At 46.4% G+C, this 19,182-nt stretch overlaps 1 protein-coding gene across 1 annotated transcript; it reads right to left on the minus strand.

The window, feature by feature from the left end:
• Positions 1–5,150: 5,150 nt before the first annotated feature.
• Positions 5,151–17,571, minus strand: Spink4 (serine peptidase inhibitor, Kazal type 4). The gene is made up of 4 exons (XM_029568000.1): positions 17,178–17,571; positions 9,357–9,397; positions 8,423–8,535; positions 5,151–6,425 (listed from the first exon to the last, which is right to left on the minus strand). Exons 1-4 carry the CDS (start codon positions 17,236–17,238, stop codon positions 6,380–6,382), a joined length of 261 nt encoding a protein of 86 aa, XP_029423860.1. The 5' UTR covers positions 17,239–17,571; the 3' UTR covers positions 5,151–6,379.
• Between the last annotated feature and the right edge of the window lie 1,611 nt (positions 17,572–19,182).

Consider the following 19,182-nt stretch of genomic DNA (forward strand, 5'->3'; position numbering starts at 1 on the left):
GAGCTCCTGTTTTCTCATTCTGGCTCTGTGTGGTCGTTCTGTCCAGCAGCTGCCTTTTTAGGAGAATGCCTCCCTGCCCATGTTTTACCAACTCTTGACATTTGGATGCTTTCTAGACTGCTGAGAGTGCTTAATTATCTGGAGCCAGTTCCAGGTTTATAGGGCACGCTGGTCTGCAGATTCACAAGAGTTTTCTGATCTTGTCATCTCAGACTTCATAGATGTAAACCCAGAATTTCTGGGAGGTTGCATCTGGTTGGGAATGGCACACACAGGCAGTCATGGAGTGCCTTGTGACCCAATTCCAGAACATCTGACTGGGTTAAAGACCTTGATCTTATCTTTCAGTTATCCCTCCTGGCCACAGGTCTTGACTTTAAGGGGCCATTCTAGGATGGGGCCTGTGATTGGTACAGAATTTCTTTACCCCCAAGCAAATCTCGAGGCTGTTAAAAGCACAATATCAATACTTAGGAGGCAGAGACAGGCAGATCTCTGCAAGTTCCAGACCAGCTTGGTCTACATAGTGACTTCCAGGCCGGCCACGGGTACAGGGAAACCCTGTCTCAAAAAAAGTGCAGCACAGTATCAACTAAGTCTCTATCTGAAACCAGTCTAGAACCATGGCTCTGGAAAGCAAAGATGGGGATTCAAAGTGTGTAAAGTAAGGGTGAAGCCAGCTGGCAACTTCTGGGTTTTGAGGTCTTTTAGAGACAGGGTCTCGCTGTAGCCATAGCTGACTTGGATTTGCTATGGAGACGAGGCTGGCCTCGAACTCACAGAGAACCCCCTGCCTCTACCTCTGTAGTGCCAGGATCCCATGTGCCATGCCTAGCAACTTCTGGTAACTATATCCTTCTGAGCTCTAGATTTCCTTTGAGGCCATTCCTGTCTATCTTGTGGACTTCTACTATAATTGCTATTGAAACCAGTTTATATGCCTATCACCAAACTGAGGAGCATTTTGATCCTCTCTCTCTCTCTCTCTCTCTCTCTCTGTATGTCTGTATGTCTCTCTTCTATCTCCTTCTTCCTCCTCTTCTCCCCCTTCCCTTCCTTCTCTCCCTCCAGAGTCATCTTATACAGTCCAGGCTGATCTTGAACTTGTTATCTTTTGCCTCCTGAGTGCTGGGATTGCAGGTATATACTACTGTATAGAGTTTTGTATGTTGTGGGTTTTTTGTTTGTTTGTTTTTAGTTTTTATGAGGTATGAGAAAGAAAAGACTTGTTTGCCTGAATTTATGTTTGTTGAAGTTGAGAGTGACTCTGTGTGCTAGAATCCTTTTTAAGTGATCAGTTGCTGTCACATCATATCTTAACATGGCGCTTAGGAGATAGGCTCTTGACAGGCTACTCTGAGGCCTCTCTCATTTGACCAAAATGGATTCACTGAAATTACAAGAATTTGGGACTGACTGGCTAAGCTAACAGACAAAGCTGTTGGTAAAGGTAAATGGGTGGACAAGACTCAGGGCTCATCCCAGACCACTCCTAGGTTTAGCAGAACAGTTCACTGTTTTCATATGGCAGATGTGTGGCCCTGGGCCACATTTATTAAGCTACTGTGGGGGCTAGGGAGATAGCTCAGTTATGGAAGTGCTTGCTAGGTAAGCAGGAGGACCTGTGTCTGATCCCCAGAACCCATATAAAAAAGCTGGGCATGGTGACAACATACTTGTAATTCTAGTGCTAAGGAGATGAAGATAGGTAGATCCCTGGGGCTTGCTGACCAGCCAGTCTAGATTCCTGGGCAAGCGTAGGCCACCACATTCAGCTTGTTTTTTAAAAATCTAGGGTTGATGTTGTTCAAGGAACAACACCTCAGGTTGTCCTTTGGCCTACACACACACACACACACACACACACACACACTTACACCTGCACCTGAACACAGAAAGAAGTCACTATATGCCAGGTACTATTCTAAGTTCTTTGTATTTATTAGTCATCTAAACCTCACGTAATGAAGTAGAGGAAACGAACAAAATAGTGGCAAAGTTACAACACAAAATTGCACAGTTTTATGTCAGAGCTATGTGCTTTCTTTTTTGTTTTCTTTTTTTTTTTTGTGGTGCTGAGGATGAGACCAGGCACCTTGTGCATGCTAGGTAAGCACTCTAACATCCCCAGGGTATCATCTGCTTCCTCACTGACTTGGGGTTATACATGCTCATTTTTCTTACTCTGTCTTCCTGTTAATCTCCTTTCTTGGTGTGATGGTTAGTTTTAATTGTCATCTTGACATAATCTAGAATTGTCTGGGAAGGAAATCAGTGAGGGATTGCCTAGATTAGGTTGGCCTGTGTACTTGTCTTTGTGGGGATTATCTGGATTATATTGATTGAGGTGGGACAACTTGCCCAATGTGGAGGGCACCATTCCCTGGGCAGGGGATTCTGAACCGTGTGAGTGCGAGAAGGCAAGCTGAGCCCTAGCATGCATACATTCATGTCTCTGCTTCTTTACTGTGGATGCAATGTGACTAACTGCTTCAAGTTCCTGCTGCTGTGACTGCCCTGCCATGAGGGACTAACCTGGAATTGTGAGCCAAATAAACCTTTTCTTCCTTACGTTGCTTTTGTCAGGGTATTTTATTATAGCAACAGAAAAAGAAACCAAGATAGTTGGTCTTTGGCCCTCTCTACTTCATTTTCCACAGAGCAGCCTGAATGATGATAAACTATGTGAGAACCTTGTTGAGAAACCTCCAATGGCTTCTACGTCTTTTAGGATAAAGAGACCCTAGAGTTTTTGCTGGGCAGGTTGCTCGTACCTGTAATCCTAACACTGAGGAGGCTGACGCAGGAGGATTGCCACAGGTTCAAGGCCACATGGCCTATGTAGTGAGTTCCGGGCCAGCCTATGCCACACTGTAAGACCCTGTCTTCTTTTTTATAAATTAAAAAAAATATATTTTTAAAATTTATTTTGTGTGTATGAGTGTTACGCCTGCATGTAGTAGGTAAGCGCACCTGTGCTGTGCAATACCCACGGGAGGACAGAAGAGGCTGTCGGATCTCCTGGAACTGGAGTTACAGACAGTTGTTAGCTGCCATGTGGGTGCTGGGATTCAAACCCGGGTCTTCTGCAAGAACAGTCAGTGTTCTTAACTGCTGAGCCATCTCTCCAGCCCCAAGACCCTGTCTTTGTTTTTGTTTTGTTTTGTTTTGTTTGGTATTTTTGAGACAGGTCTCCCTATAGTCCCAGCTGGCCTGGAACTCAATATATAGACCAGCCTAGCCTTGAACTCACAGAGATCCGCCTGCCTCTGCCTCCCAAGTGTTGGGATTGAAAGCATGTGCCACCATGCCTGGCTTTGTCTTCTTAACGTTTCAAGCATGTTACTTAGTGTATAGTAGGTCCTCCATAGTGAATATGAAATTCCACAGCTGCACTTGACTGTGAAGGCTCTGTTGGCATTGGAATTTATAACACTGTCTTATTTAAAGGTTGAGAAAAGAGGCCCTAAGGCCCAGACTGCTGGGGTGGTGTGCAGCATGGCGACTATGGGATAGGCCCCACCTACATAGAATTACTAACCATAGGGTAGCTCTGCCTGGGGACAAAGAAAGGATGTCCCTCTAAGTTACCCACTTTCCTAGGACTTGATCAGTCCTACACAGGGAGGATGAATTGGGGAGTGTAACTCCACAAACTAGTCTTGTAGCCTCACAGTTAGAAACTTTCCTACATATTATACAGTGAGTAATTTTTACGTTATCATTCAAGGTACAGTATTCTTTCCTCCTCCTTTTCCCTCTCCCCCTCCTTTCTCCCTTTTCTTTATCCTCCATTGGAGAGAAGATTTTGCTACATGGCCCAAGCTGGCCTCAAATTGTAATCCTTCTGTCTCAGCCTGCCAGGTGCTGGGATTACAGAAGGGCACAATCACTCCTGGCCACCTCTTCTTAGAAGCCTTTTTTCATATAGTGGTCAGGAATTTTTACTTAAAGGTACTAGAACTTAACTCCAAAGAGATTCGGTGAAATAGCAAAATTATGGGCAGAACCCAATATGACAATATTCGCCTATAAACCCAGCACATGGGACACAGACAGGAAGATCTTGAGTTCAAAGCCAGCCTGGGCTACATGGTGAGACCCTGTCCCAAAAATTTTTAAGTAATTAAAAAAACCTGGACAAGCAAGAGGACAAGTTATGCCATGTGACTTTGGGACGGTGAAGGGCATCTGGACTTCAGGAACTCAAACACCTCATAGCATTTGTGCCACATACCTTACAGCTTCACTAGAGGAACTGCCTCTGTTTACTTCCAATTTGAAAAATCCTGGGAAGTATCTTTGACCCATCAGTAATGGCCAGGTCAGCATGGTCACTGCCATAGACAGGGGTCCTCAGGAAGGAATGGAGCTCAGTGGTAGAATGCTTGCCTGGTATGTCCAAGGCCCTGGCTTCTGTCTCTAGCACCCCTCCTTACCCCTCTACCCCAACAAAAACCAGGATATAGTCTAAAGACTCACGCTTAGGCTTCAGAGTGGTCCACATTTATAAGTGGGGAATTAGTTATTTCTTCCAGTGGGGTGTCTGACACATTGTTAGAGCCTGAGGAGGATCACCGAGGAAATGCCTGGCCAATCTGTGCTACGCGGGTGTAGGAGGCCCTTCCCACTTGAGATGGAAACTTTCAGATGTCACCAATGTCCACTTTCTTCTCATACAATAAGTCCTACCATTTAGCTTAACAGAGATGAGGATTATAGTTCTCAGTCTCCTTGCTCTTGTCTGGCAAGGGGTGATATTTTAATTGTTGGGATGTGAACACATTATGCCTGTCTTGAGAGGTGTCTTTGGAGATAGGTAGTATGCCTTTTCCTCATTTGTATGGCTGGGCTTAGAGCAGCTGCCTTGTACTTTGAGGTAGAAACTGACATGAGAGTGGCAGAGTTAAAATCTAGGAGGAGCATGAAGTTATAATTCTGCAGAGTTCTTTGTGGCAGACACTATTTCTGCATGTTTAAGCCACTAATGTTTTGATTTGCTTACAACCATACTTTTTTATATTTTTTATTTTATGTGCATGAGTGTATTGCCTGCATGTATGTGAGTGCACCCATGTCATGCAATGCTGCGGAGGCCAGAAGAGGGTATCAGATTTCCCTGGAACTGGCGTCAAGGACTGTTCGCAGCTGCCATGTGGGTGCTGGGAATCGAACCTGGGTCCTCTGTAAGAGCAGTCAGCACTGAGCCACCTCTCCAGCCCCCTTACAACCATACTTAATCATACACCATGCACTCACCTGCAGGTGGGAAACAAGTTGATCAATAATAATAGAAAGGTCTGTAGATAGATGAACTACCTGTGACTGTATCAGCAACAACTCTTGCCTGGTTTTCCCACTTCACTGGCCTGGGGAATGTTGGTTCTTGCCCTTCCTAACCAGCTTTTGTCAGATGTGTCTTCTCAGAGCATTTCCTGTTCTTTCTACACCCTTAAAGCAGAAATCTGAGCCTGAGTAAAACTGCTTTGCCCAGCCAAGCCCTCCCACCCTTTATCCTGCCATCGTATAAAGAAGCTCCTCCAGGTTTATACCAAAAGAGATGACATTCAACATATACCGTGGGCTGTGAGCTCTGTGTGATTTCTGAATGCTGTATGTGCTTGGAGGTCATCTCTAATGTCAGCCAGTTAAAGTGGATATTGACTTAAAGAGCAGGGCAGCCCTGCCAGTGATCCTGCTGTTCCAGGAGCTGGGAGATCCAGGGGTTTCCAGGTGACCTGTGCAGGCATGTACTTACAGGATATGGGGCAGTGCCTGGTTTTGAATGTTTGTTAGTAAAGACCTGGTTTGCAGCACTAGGGAGGCTGAGGCAGGAATATTTAAGGCCAGTCTGGGCTGCAGAGTAAGACCCTGTCTCAATCTCCAAAAAACCCCAAACAATAATTTGATATCACATGAAGCAGTTCAGCTGTACCTGAGTGTCAGCTGTGCTATGTCAAGTGTCTGTGCCTTGTGTCTGCCTCAGAGTGCTGGTTCAGCCCAGGAGAAAACCATGCAGGGATTGGGTGCCACACAATAGTTCCCGAGGATACTCGTTTTACCTAGGTTCTTGGCCTGAGATAGTCAGAAGGACTGGACAGTGTCCTGGGTCAGAGGCTGGCCTCAAGTGGACAGAAGATAACTGGGACCTCTAATGGGGACTTGTGACAAAGTTAAGGACCACCAGAGCGGTTGGATATCAGATTCAGAGCAGGGAGGGCTGTCAAGGTCTACCCTACCTCTATTGCCATCACCTCCCGAGTTCCCAAAGACTGGTCACTTCACCAGGTTGGGCTGCATCTTTTATTTCACAGCATATCCTCTTGCGTGCATTACTGTTCTCCAGACTGAAGCTTCGTGGCTTGAGGTACCTGTAAGCTCAGCACTTGCCATCCTTCAAGATCTGGATGTCCTTTTTGGTTTTTCTAGAATGAAAGGAAACAGATAAGGCCATCTCTGTGAGAACTATAACAAACCATTCAAGACCAGGCCCAGTCTATCTAAGACTCCCTGCTGATTGAGCCCCTCCTCAAAGTATCCAAATACGGAACAGATCTCAGGGGTCTGAGCATACCCCCTATAAACTTTCCTTCTTAGACACCCCCGAGAAAGTTCAGCTTCCTGGGGTTTCAACTACTACTGCACACTGATAGCTGCCAAATCTCTCCAGTCAGATATCTGTTGTGCCTGTTCACATGGTTAGCCATCACATAGCTCGACTGAGATCCACCAGAGACCAACTGTCCAAAAACATCATACTTATCTCCCTGTAATGCCCATTCTGGAGTATGGCCATCCAAGTCCATCAGTAAGTATATGGAGTATGGCCTGGTAATCCCTCATTCAGAAAAATGGGTAAAGGATTCCAAGTTCAAAGTTGCGTGGGTTTATAAAGTGAGTTCAAGGCCTTGGCAACTTAGTGAGACCTTATCTCATAAAGTAGCTGGGTGTGATGGTACATGCCTTTAATCCCAGAGGCAGGTGGATCTCTAAGATTGAGGCCAGCCTGATGTGCATAGTGAGTTCCAGACCAGCTGGGGCTACAGGGAGACCCTGTCTCAAAAAATAAAAGTAAAAAGAGTGATGGATATACTGTAGCTCAGTGACAGAATGTTGTGCAAGAGGTTGTGGATTAAATCCCCAGTACTGAAAAAAAAAAAAAAAAAAGGATCACGAGTTTGTGGGTTTAAGATCAACTTGGACAACATAGCAAAACCCTGTTTCAAGAAGAAAGAACTGAAGACAAGAAGGGAGAGAAGAAGAAATGGACATGTTTCTCTTGCCTTCTCTCTTCCCCTCATCCTTCACATCAATCATAGACCACCCCTGTCAGTTCTACCCCCAAAGTATGTCCTATTTTGTGTGAGTGCATGTGAGTGCAGTTACCCTTAGAGGCCAGATGACAGCATCAGGTTCCCAGGAACTGGAGTTACACGCAGTTGTGAGCTACTTCATGTGAGTGCTGGGAACTGAACCCAGGTTCTCTGGAAGAGCAGCTGAGCCCCCTAACTCCAGCCCCCTAACTATGAATCTTGACCATGACTTTTCTCCTAAGCTAGGGCAATGTCTTTCTCCTTATATTTCTTCCAGTATAAACTCATATCTTGCTAGACAGCTTTGCAGTTTCCATGATCTCACTTGGCTCTTAGTCCAACTCTGAGGGTTTTACTGGTAAGGAAACTTAGACCAAGTAGGTGATCTGATATATCAAGATCATGTTCTGTTACCCACCCCCTCCCAATCTCATACTGCCTCCTTCATTTTACATTCCAGCATGTCCAACTTCCTGTATTTCCTCAAAAGAAACTGACTTCCTTTTCTAGACCTTTCCAAACTCCTTTTCTTATATTTGGAATTATCTTTCCTTCTTCCTTTTTTCTAACATTTCTACCAATGCCTCAGAAATGAGCTCAAGTTTTAACTCCCCTAAGCAGTTTTCTCCGTCTTTTTTTTCTGCTCCCAGACACCCTGTGTGCCTCAACTGAGCCTGGAGCATTTTGTGTTGCAGCAGGCTAATCACTGGCCTGACTTTCCTCCTAGCCTAACCCTAAGAGATCACCGAGGTTCTCAGTACCTAGACATAGTAAGTGCTCAATAAATAATTGTTGGCTGGGGAATGAGAGATTAGATAAGATCACCTTGTCAGATAGGGACAGAACAAGGAAAAGAACCCAGGGTTTCTGCCCCCTCCTCTTACCTCCACCAGTTTCTGGCTTTCTACTTAGAGTTCTGTGCTTCTTTGAGTTACATTTGGACGCATTGTCTTAGTGACAAATGACTGAGGACTATTCTCTGGCCAAGTAAGAGTGCGTGCGTGCGTGCGTGTGTGCGTGTGAGAGAAGACAAGGTTAAGTCCTGTTCCTTTCAGACTTGTACCAGAGATGGGACCAACCCAAGCAAGCTGAGGGGAAGGCAGACTTACATCCGGGTCACGCAGAGATAGCATTCATTTTTGTATGTGACCCCATCGGTACCACAGATCAGGTTAGGTGTCTGGGGACAGTTTGGAGACTCTGCCATGTGCTCACAGATGGGCTGTGGAAGACAGAAGAGAGAGGGGACTCAGAAAGGCCCCATGATGGGTCCCATGAATGTGAAGCGAACCACTCAGGGCCCCGTGGTATGTTTGCTTGTATGTGAGTACATACTTATGTATACATGTGGCTGGATGTGTACATATGTTAGAGCCTATGTTGAGCCCCAGTATGTGGCATCTAACCGTGTTCAGGTGTCTATGTGTATGTGTGTGGAGTAAGTTTGTACCCTCAAGCTTCCAGGGGCTGGTTCACACACTCCTCAGAGGGTATTTCTAGAAGCTGGTTCAATTTGCAGACCCCAGTAGACAGAATAATTCTTCATTCCTAGAAAATGCCTCACAACCTAGGCATGCCTGAATTTACCCAGGCGTACATGGTCTTGTGTGTGTGTGTGTGTGTGTGTGTGTGTGTGTGTGTGTACACTTGTACATGCATGTGGAGGCCAACCTTGGATGTTGTTTCTCAGGAGTCATCCTGCTTGTTTGGGGGACGAGTTTTCTCACTGTGTTCTGTCTGTCTGTACTATGCTAAGTAGAGCAAGTGCTATGTCCTGCTGTACTGGGTAAGGTGTGCTACTGAGGAAGGGAACCCTGGAGACCAGATTTGGGGCAGATCCTGAGGGTTGAGGCCAGTCTTGGAACTTGGGTCTGCTCAGCCTGGAGGAGGTGTTCTGAGGACAGTGAAGGTTCAGGAGGTCACCCTAGCCCTCGGGCCACTGAAGGTGTCAGTAGGAGAGTGGAGGAGAACAGCTGCTGGCATCTTCGTGTAGCTGAGAAGACTCCCGCAGAGCGAAAGCCGAGCAGTGAGCAGCAGACTTACCATTCTCCAGAAAACAAGCTTTCCTGCTGACACTGGCACTTCTGAAAGAAAAACGAGGGGATGTCAGCTCCAAGTCCCTGGTCTTGGGATCTGAGAACTATTTTTCCTTCTCTGGGGCACCTGGCAATCTGGATTCTTCAAGGAAAGATAGTGAGACAAAGGATGGTGGGGCTGCCAGAAAGCTGAACCATTTTAGATTACATGACTAAAGACAGAAAGTCTAGAATTAGGGAGGTGATGATCCAGCCTGATTCTTACTAGTTAGATCTCAGTGAAAGTATTGTGTTCCATAAAATAATTTAAAAACCAGCAGTTAACTATGTGCCAGATACTGAGAATACTTTAAAAAAAAGAAAAGAAAAGGAAAAAGGGTCTTCACTATGTCATCCTGGCCGGTCTGGAACTCACTTTATAGACCAAGCTAGCCTCCAACGCACAGAAATCCACCTGCTTCTGCCCCTCCGATACTGGGATTAAAGCTGTGTACTGCCACACCCAGTCAAGAATACATGATTTTAAGTCCTCTGCACCACTCTGTACCAGAAGGAAGGATGCAGTAGTGGACACTGTGTCTGCGTCTCAGAGCCTGGCACAGGCCTGCTACCAACTCTGGCTCCCAGCTGCCACAAGTGCTGGCTGCTCACCGCCAGTTCTTCCCCAGGAATGACCCTTCGGGCGTGGAGCTGCCTTGCCCACCCTCACTCCCCCTGCCCAGGACAGGCCCTGTCGATGGTATGGCTACAAACCCCAGCCTTCTGGTCTCTGTGTGGGGCAGGGCTGAGGAGCCACCTAACTGCAAAGCTCCCTACAGGACTACCTGACGTTGTGATTACACTCAGCTGATTTCCTTCCTCCCGGCAGGTGCTCCTCTCACATGCTCCTCAGTAATGCATGCAGGTCTCAGGTCTGTCTATTGGCCCGCTTTACTGGTGTGAAAGACTCAGAGTGCTGGAAGGACACAGTTTAAAAAAGCAGAGCTAGGATTTGCACACAGGCTTGCTACTTTTTTCTTGTTTTATTTTTTGGTCTTTTTGAGACAGGGTCTCCCTGTATGCCCAGCTGCCTGGAATTTACTATGTAGACCAGGCTGGCCTTGAACTCACAGAAATCCGCCTGCCTCTGCCTCCTGAGTGCTGGGATTAAAGGCAGGTTCCACCATGCCCAGCTGTAGGCTTGCTACTCTTAAGCCTGACTCTTCCTACACACACAGTTGTGCCTCTCAAGGTTTGGCTGAGATGTTCATGGGACAAGAGCAAACTGTTGTGACCACGAACATGGCAAGTGAACAGGGACCTGGAGCTGTGTCTAAGGCCTTCCCTTGTGGGAGGGAGTGTGGCTCTGAAAGTTGGAGAAGACATGCTGCTTCCTGAAGAGCTATCCAGGATCAATGGAGAGATGGACAGACTCTTCTGCCCTCACAGAGAGGAGCCCATCTGTGCAGAGGCTGCAGGAAGGTGGACTTGGGCCCCGAGAGAAGCAGAAAGCTATGCTACTGTGAACAAAGCTGTCTCCAGAAGTAGTGTCCCATAGCACTGGAGGTGGGCAAGGTAATATGATTTTACCTTTTCCTGGAGACATTACTTAATAAGATTTCCTCGGCAGAGAGGAGAGAAAGGAACAGAAACAACATGCCTCTGGTATGTTGTAAAAGCCTGACAGCAGGAGCTCAAAATGTAAATAAATCTAGGCTTGTCACAATACTGCTCAAACCCATCTATGTCATAACTGTTAGAACTAAAAAAAGCCTAAATATTCCATGTGACAATGGAAAAAGTGTGAAACTTCTATACTGTGGAGTACTACTCAGCAATAAAAACAAGCAGCTAACAAGCCACACACATGGGCTGTGTGGCTCATGCCTATAAACTCAGTACTGCAGAGGCAGAGTCAGGAGGATCACCACAAGTTCAAGGCTAGTCTGGACTACATATAGTGAGTTTCAGGCTAGCCTGGGCTACCGAGTAAGACCTTGTCTCAAAACAAAACACAAATGGACTGGAGAGATCGTTCAGCGCCTACGAGCATTGGCTATTCTTGCAGAATACCCGGGTTCAACTCCTACCACTCACATGGCTGCTAACAGCCATCCTTAACTCCAGTTCTAGGGGAATCTGATGCCTTCTTCTGACCTTTGTGGGCACTGGACAACACAGGTGCACTTACTTACATGCAGGCAATGCACTCATACACATAAAATAAAAACAATAAATATAATACTAAAAAACACAATTGAGAAAAAAAAAAAAAAAGCCCATAATTCGGCATGGTGGCACATACCTTTAATCCCAGCACTCAGGAGACAGAGGCAGGCAGATCTTTGTGAGTTCAAGTCCAGTCTGGCCTACAAATCAAGTTCCAGGCCAGCTCGGGCTACACCTGTCTCAAAAAGACCAAAAAATAAAAATAAATAAAATAAGCCGGGCATAGTGGCGCACGCCTTTAATCCCAGCAGCTGGGAGGCAGAGGCAGGTGGATCTCTGTGAGTTTGAGGCCAGCCTGGTCTACATAGTGAGTTCCAGGACAGCTGGGGCTACAGGGAGACCCTGTCTCAAAAAGACACACACACAAAAAATAAAATAAAAATTAAAAAAACAGCAACTGCGGTGAGACACACCTATAGTCTTGGCACTCCAGGAGCCCAAGGCAGGGGGTTTAGCAGTTTGAGCCCAGCCTGGACTACATAGAGAGACTTTGCCTCAAAAATTAAAGAAATAGACTTCGCCAAACTTCCACAGTCCACTCAGTTTCCGGTCTCAACAAGTAAAAGATTCCCTAGACTCCAACCCCTCAACCCAAACCTCAGTCCACCTAGCTCCCAGCATTGACAGGCCTGGGCTGCCCTCAGCCTCAGTCAGAGAAGCTTCTTTTTACAGTGAGCAGCAGTCCTAACTGGTCAGAGTGCTGAGGATGAGAGACTGAGAGCATTCAGCCCTAAGGGGACATCTAGATTACGCCCACCACCACCAAGGTTCAAAGAACATGGTGGAAGAGGAGGCAGGAAGGATGTAAGTCAAAGGATGGGGAGGAGTGCCGTGAAATGCTGTCTTCTGGGCATGATTTGTCTATGACAATCATCATCTCCCAGCAGCTGTGGTGACCCGCATAGGATCAAGCCAGCGAAAATCCCAGCATAGATGGGGCAGATGATCTCTAAGTCCCGCCCCTTTACTCAGTAGCTATTGGCAGTGGATAGTTCCTGGGGAGAATCATTCTTTCTTGAGGATGTGGCCACAGGTAAATTTCCCACACTTTAGTGGATAACCCCACACTTATACACACATGAGCAGCAGGCAGTACTAAATGAAACTTAGGTTATCAAAAAAAAAAAAAGACATGAGGTTGGGAAGGGGCGTGTTGGGGAATATGGGACATTTGGAGGGGGAATATGATCATATTTCATTGTATACATGTATGGAATTCTTAAAAATAAAACTAAAAAGTTTATATTAAAAAAAAAAAATACCCAAGCCGGGCATGGTGGCTTACGCCTGTAGTCCCAGCAGTTGGGAGGAAGAGGCAGGCAGATCTCTGTGAGTTCAAGGCCAGCCTGGTCTACATAGTGAGTTCCAGGACAGCTGGGGCTACAGGGAGACCCTGCTTCAAAAAGACAAAAAACAAAACAAAACAAACAAACAAACAAACAAAAAACGATACCCAAAACAGCAAGAACTCAAGCACCTGATAGACACAATGAGTCTGAATCACAAAAATATTTAGCTGATGATTACTTACTGCTGGGTGAGGAAGAGCTGATCTTAAGGGGAGAGACTCTAGATAGGCTGACTAGACCTCAGTAGATGAACTTGCACTGAGGAACATCTGGGGACACTATTTTGACATGATAGACCTTAAATGATAGAATGTATAAATTCCAAGGGGGGGGCTATTGGAGGAGGCCAATGGGGAAGGGGGTATAAAGATGTTAAGATGTTCTGTATGAAATACACAAAAAGTCAATAAAAAATTTAAAAAAGAAAAAAAAAGTTATTTAGCTGAGCAAAGGAAAAAGACACAAAAGATTCCACATATGTGACATTTGAATAGACCTGTGTGGCAGAGAAAAGGCAGAAACAGGTGGTGGTTGCCTCTAGGCACTGAGCAGAACAGACCGCCTGCTGCCTCTGAGCTGTGGGCAGGTCTGGCATGCACTGGCAGGATGGAAATTTCTGGAGCCATGGGAATAGTTTGTATTTTGATAGAGGTTTAGGACACAAGTGTGTGCATTGTCAAAGATCATCCATATGATTCATTGAGTAAAAAGATTGCATATTTCGTGGAACTTAACTGTTAGGAAAAAGAGGCAGAAAGATCAAAGTTCAAGGTCAGTCTGAACTATATAGTGAATTTTATTTTTAAAATACTTTATTATTTTTATTTTATGTGTGTGAATGTATTGCCTGCATGAGTGTAAGTGCACCTGTGTTGCGCAATGCCTGCAGAAGTCCGAAGAAGGTGTCCATTCCCTGGAACTGGAGTTAGCTGCCATGTGGGTGCTGGGACTCAAACCTGGGTCCTCTGCAAGAGCAGTCAGTGCTCTTAACCACTGAGCAATCCCCCCTCTCCCCAAAACAGGCAGAGTCCTAGTTTGCTTCTTTGTTGTGATAAAACACTGATCAAAAGTAATTTAGGACTGTGCATAGTGACTGTGCATTTGGGATGCAGAGACAGAGGCAGGTGAGTCTCTGTGAGATGGAGGCCAGCCTAGTCCACAGAGGGAGTTACAGGCCAGCAGGGGCTACAGAGAAAACCTGTCTCATGAAAAGAAAAGAAAAGCAACTTAGGGGAGGAGGTGGTTTACTTGGCTTACGGGTTGCAGTCCATCATCAAGGGAAGCCAAGGCAGGAACCTGGAGGAAGGAACTGGAGCTGAGACCATGGAAGGCTGCTTACTGCCTTCCTCTCCAACTCACACTTAGCTAACCATTTTAAACAGCTCAGGCCCACCTACCTAGGGATGGTACCACCCACAGTCGACTGGACCCTCCCATATCAATCATCAGTCAAGAAAGTGTCCCACAGATATGCCCACAGGCCAGTTCAATCCAGGAAGTTCTTCAGTTGAGGTTTCTTCTGAGACGTGCCCAGTTGACAACAAACTGACCAAGACAGGCAGAAAGCCCTCCTCTGGCTCCCTATTATGAGCAATAAGTCTTTTTCTGGACCAGACCTCTATAGTTCATGCTTAGGGCACCATGGTCCCAACTCTTCTCTGCTCGCTGTCCTTGAACAGGTGTTTTTTTTTTTTTTGACACATGCAGTTCTCCTTGTCTGGAATATGCTGGTTCCTATTCTCCTCGTATTAAATCATACCGTCCTTCTAAGGCTCAGAAACTTCCCCTATTGTCCTCCATAGTTTCCTGAGCAGACCTGAATTTGAACTTTGTTACAAGGCCAAGTGCTATCCCACTCCCTGGGTCACCCCTATTTCTCCATGAACTTGAGATTCTTGGGGCTCCTTACTCTGTTTCCACGTGGCACCTCATTAGTGCCCCAGCCAGTGAGTGTCAGGAATTGATCACTAAAGTGAGTTTGTGGGTACAGGTATAATATTAATCAACTTGGTGATGCCCATGACTGGAACCAGAACAGAGCAAAACAAGCTATTGATCAAGGGAAATCTCCAGTTATAATAGATAATACTAATACACATGGGAAATGAAACCACATGTGGAAATGAAGGAATAAATATGGTGTGTCTCAAAAGAAGGTTGCTCAGATGTTGGATGCAAGTTTCAAATGTCCATCTCTATTGTAATGAATTCAGTGAAACCATCACAGAAAAGCACAGAGACCCCTTCCTCTCCAGGAGAGACAGAGGTGTGGAAGCTCGCATAATCAAGTCTCTATCACAGATAATTATTGTTGGCTTTTTTGGGGGGGGATCTTTTTTGAGACAGGGTCTCCCTGTAACCCCAGCTGACCTGGAACTCGCTACATAGACCAGGCTGGCCTTGAACTCACAGAGATCCGCCTGCCTGTGCCTCCCGAGTGCTGGGACTAAAGGCGTGCGCCACCGCACCCGGCTAAGTTGGCTGTTTTTAGCCAACATGTTGGTTGCTCTTGAAAGCAAATTAGTGAGCCTGTCTTAACATTTAAATAGTTTCAGATAAAAAGAAAATAACTATATTGCCTCACAAAGGATGTTCCAGCAAGTTGTTTAAATTCTAAAGTACAAATAAAAATTATATAAAATTGTCGAAAAAAAAAAGTGAGTTTGTGGAGAGGAGTGTACAGAAAGGGTAAAAAGTTGCATTTAGCCCTGGGCATTCCTTGCCTTTGGTCCAAGTACCCCTTCTTCATTCCACCCAGGTGGGAATCTGAAATGTGTGTAAGGACCCTCTTCAAGCCAGACTTCCTAAGTTCTTAATGGAAGAGTGCTCAGAGAATGGAGGCTGGGTGGAGAGTCGGCAGCTGTGCCTGACCAGAGCCTGAATACCCGTTCTTTATCACCCCAGCTGCCAGGTCTGTGTCTCAGGCAGTGGAAATGGATAAAGTAGTGGTCATAAGGTCAATGGCCCTGAGGTCCTGCCAGGCATTGCCTTGTAATGTTATGACTCTTGTCCAATGGGTCCTAAGTGGTCTTCATGCTTTCCCATCCTATTTATTCTCAACATACCAACTAGAGCAATTAGCCTAATACCAACTAGTCATACATTCTTTTCTTTCTTTTTTTGAAACACTGTCTCCCTGTAGCCCCAGCTGGCCTGGAACTTACCATGTAGACCAGGCTGGCCTTGAACTCACAGAGACCCACCTGCCTCTGCCTCCTAACTGCTGGGACTACAGGTGTGCACTACCACGCCTGGCAAGTCATACCTTCTTTAAAGCCCTGCAGTGCCTCCCACTTCACTCAGAAGAAAAGCCAGTTTTACACATTGGCCTTTAAGGCCTTGACCAATATGGTTCCCAGTTGCCTTCTCCTCTTCTGTCCTCTCATTCTGCCCCATGCCCTTCGCTCCCCTCCAACCACACAGTGCCTCAAATACTCCAGATAAGTTTGTACCTCAGGCCTTTGCATCAGTGGTTTGCTCTGTCTAGAACACCCTTCTTCAGAATATCTCCATGACTCTCCCTCAACTCCTTCAAGCTTTCCTTAGCCTAAGATGCCTCCCCTGATTTAAATCTGTAGTTCCCTCCCAATCCAGATCACCCAGTTGGTATTTTCCCTCACCCTGCATCAGGTTCTGATAGACTATTGTCTACTCTCCTCCTCCATTCTACTAGATTTAAGCTCTGTCAGGACCCTGGTGTTTGTTTGGCCTGTTTTGGTCCCTCATTGTTAAAGGCCCAGACAAGTACCTAAAAGTAGTAGCTCTGGGACTGCTGGGGTGCCCCAGGCCTGAGGAAGCCCACCCCTGGTGTATGTGTCTAGCCAGCCAATGGCTCCCAGAGAGAGGGCTCCCACATGCTCACATGGTTTCCTGGGTCCCAAATGACAGCTTGTCAAAACAAAATAGGAACCCTAGGGCCCAGGCCAGCCCTCTCAGCACCGACCACCACATAGTGGAGCCAAGACTTGAACGTTCCTTGTCACTTCAGCCTCCAGCCAGTAATCACTCAATGCAGCTTTGAACTGGAGCGGCCTCCTGCTTTACAGCCACAGTGGAAGAGGGGTAGAGGACTCAGCAATTCTTTCTGAATCTGGTCCTTTTCTCCCTGTCAGTGTTTTGTCCACCACTGTGGAGAGTATGGGTACGGAAGGAAAGACTACACAGAAAGCCCAGGCCTCATAGGGAGCACCAGGCCTTGCCTCTGCCCCCATGCCCAAGTTCACCTACCAGCATCAAGCCTCAGAGAGAGAGAGCAGCTTCTGCCCACTCACCTCTGTCCATGGCAAGGAGGGCAGTCAAGGTCAGGGTGATCACCCACAGGTGCATGGCCATGTTGCTTGTGGACTGGTGTGGCCTCAACTGGGGTCTGGGCCAGGAGAGAGGATGGGGCTGTTTATAGTGCTGATCCCAACCCTTATCTTATCTGGAGCCAGTTGGCAGCTGGAGCGTCACCCCAAGGTAATCTCTGCATTCTGACGCCTGGAAAAGGCTTTGCCACAGGCAGGATGCCGAGTTTATGGTGACATGGGTCGGGGCTGGGGCTGAAGCCTGGGTTGGCAGGTTTCCAGAGTGACCAAAGGTTTGAACATTGTGCAAAAGCAAGAGGGAAAGGGATGTTGAAGTAGAAAGAAAAACAGAACAAGACAGACACGAGAGGGCAGAGAGAACAGAAAGAAAGAAAACAAAAGCAGTAAGTGGAAGGCAGCCATGGAACTGAATTTCAGGGTTTTCGCCCATGGCTCCCCAGTCAACTGACTTCAGAAAAGCCACTTTCCTTAATGGGACCTCACCTGGGTGCTTGTTTTTCGTTCGTTTGTGCTTTGTTTTGGCAGCACTGGGATTGCAACGTATGCCCTGTATGTGCTAGACAAGGCTCTGCTGCTGAGCTACACCCCCAACCCTCTTTTCACTTTTTATTTGGCGATAGGTCTCACTAAGTTTCTCAGTCTGGCCTTGCACTCACTCTGTATAGCCCAGGCATGTCTTGAACTTGGAATTGTTCTGCCTCAGTCTCCCAAGAAGCTGGGTTTATAGGTCTGTGCTACCAAGCCTGGCCAGCCAGGCCTCAGTTTACCTAAGCACAAAATGAAGATGATAATCCTGGCTCTCCCTCCCTCCCGGGACTGAGTTAAGGACAGTGGTGGTGATAAAAGGCAGGAAAACATTTTCCCAAGAATCAAATGAGGTAAATGTAAATAGAACTGATTTTTAAAAAATATTAGCTGGGAGTGGTAGCACACGCCTTTAATCCCAGCACCCGGGAGGCAGAGGCAGGCGGATCTCTGTGAGTTCAAGGCCAGCCTGATCTACATAGTGAGTTCCAGGACAGCTGGGACTATAGGGAGACCCTGTCTCAAAAAGACCAAAAAAAAAAATTATTATTTTTCATTTTATTTTATGAGTGTTATGCCTGCATGTATGTAAGCACACCTGTGTCATACAGTGCCCACAGAGGTCAGAAGAATCCCCTGGAAGGAGTTACAGATGATTGTTAGCTGCCATGTGGGTGTGGGGTTTTTTTTTTTTTTTTTTTCATTTTGTTGTTTTGAGACAGGGTCTCTCTGTAGCTCCAGCTGGCCTGAAACTCACTATCTAGACCATGCTGGCCTTGATCTCACAGAGCTCCACCTGCCTCTGCCTCCCAAGTACTTGGATTAAAGACATGTGTCACCATGCCCCTAGACCTTTTTTGGTCTTTTTGAGACAAGGTCTCCCTATAGCCTCAGCTGGCCCGGAATTGACTATGTAGGCCAGGTTGGCCTCAATCTTGCAGAGATTCGCCTGCCTCTGCCTTCAGAGTGCTTGGATTCAAGGCATGCGCCACTATGCCTGGTCCCCTAGAACTGATGATGATGATGATGGTGATGATGATGATGATGATGATGATTTTATATATATTTTTGTATTTATTATTTTTATTTTATGTGTATTAGTGTATTGCCTGCATGTATGTGAATGTACCCGTGTCGTGCAATGCCGCGGAGGTCAGAAGAGGGCTTCGGATTCCCCTGGAACTAGAGTTAAGGACAGTTTGTAGCCGCCATGTGGGTGCTGGGAATTGAACCTGGGTCCCCTACAAGAGCAGTCAGTGCTCTTAACCACTGAGCCATCTCTCCAGCCCCTATTATTTTTATGTGTATGTGTGTATTGCCTGCATGTAGGTAAGTGCACTAGTGTCGTGCAGTGGCCACAGAGGACAGAAGAGACTGTTGGATACCCTGGGACTGGAGTTATGGACAGTTGTTAGCTGCCATGTGGGTGCTAGGATTCGAACCC

The sequence above is a fragment of the Nannospalax galili genome, unplaced genomic scaffold (genome assembly GCF_000622305.1).
Source record: "Nannospalax galili isolate Female #2095 unplaced genomic scaffold, S.galili_v1.0 scaffold341, whole genome shotgun sequence".
Classification (NCBI taxonomy): domain Eukaryota; kingdom Metazoa; phylum Chordata; class Mammalia; order Rodentia; family Spalacidae; genus Nannospalax; species Nannospalax galili.

What these genes read in the sequence shown, in the direction of transcription:
- Spink4 (XM_029568000.1), bottom strand. Translation starts at nt 17,238, where the DNA reads ATGGCCATGCACCTGTGGGTGATCACCCTGACCTTGACTGCCCTCCTT. An exon ending in AGCTTGTTTTCTGGAGAATG is followed by an intron (nt 8,536 to 9,356) that starts GTAAGTCTGCTG and finishes TGTCTTCCACAG; the next exon opens with CCCATCTGTGAGCACATGGC. An exon ending in TATCTCTGCGTGACCCGGAT is followed by an intron (nt 6,426 to 8,422) that starts GTAAGTCTGCCT and finishes CTTTCATTCTAG; the next exon opens with AAAAACCAAAAAGGACATCC.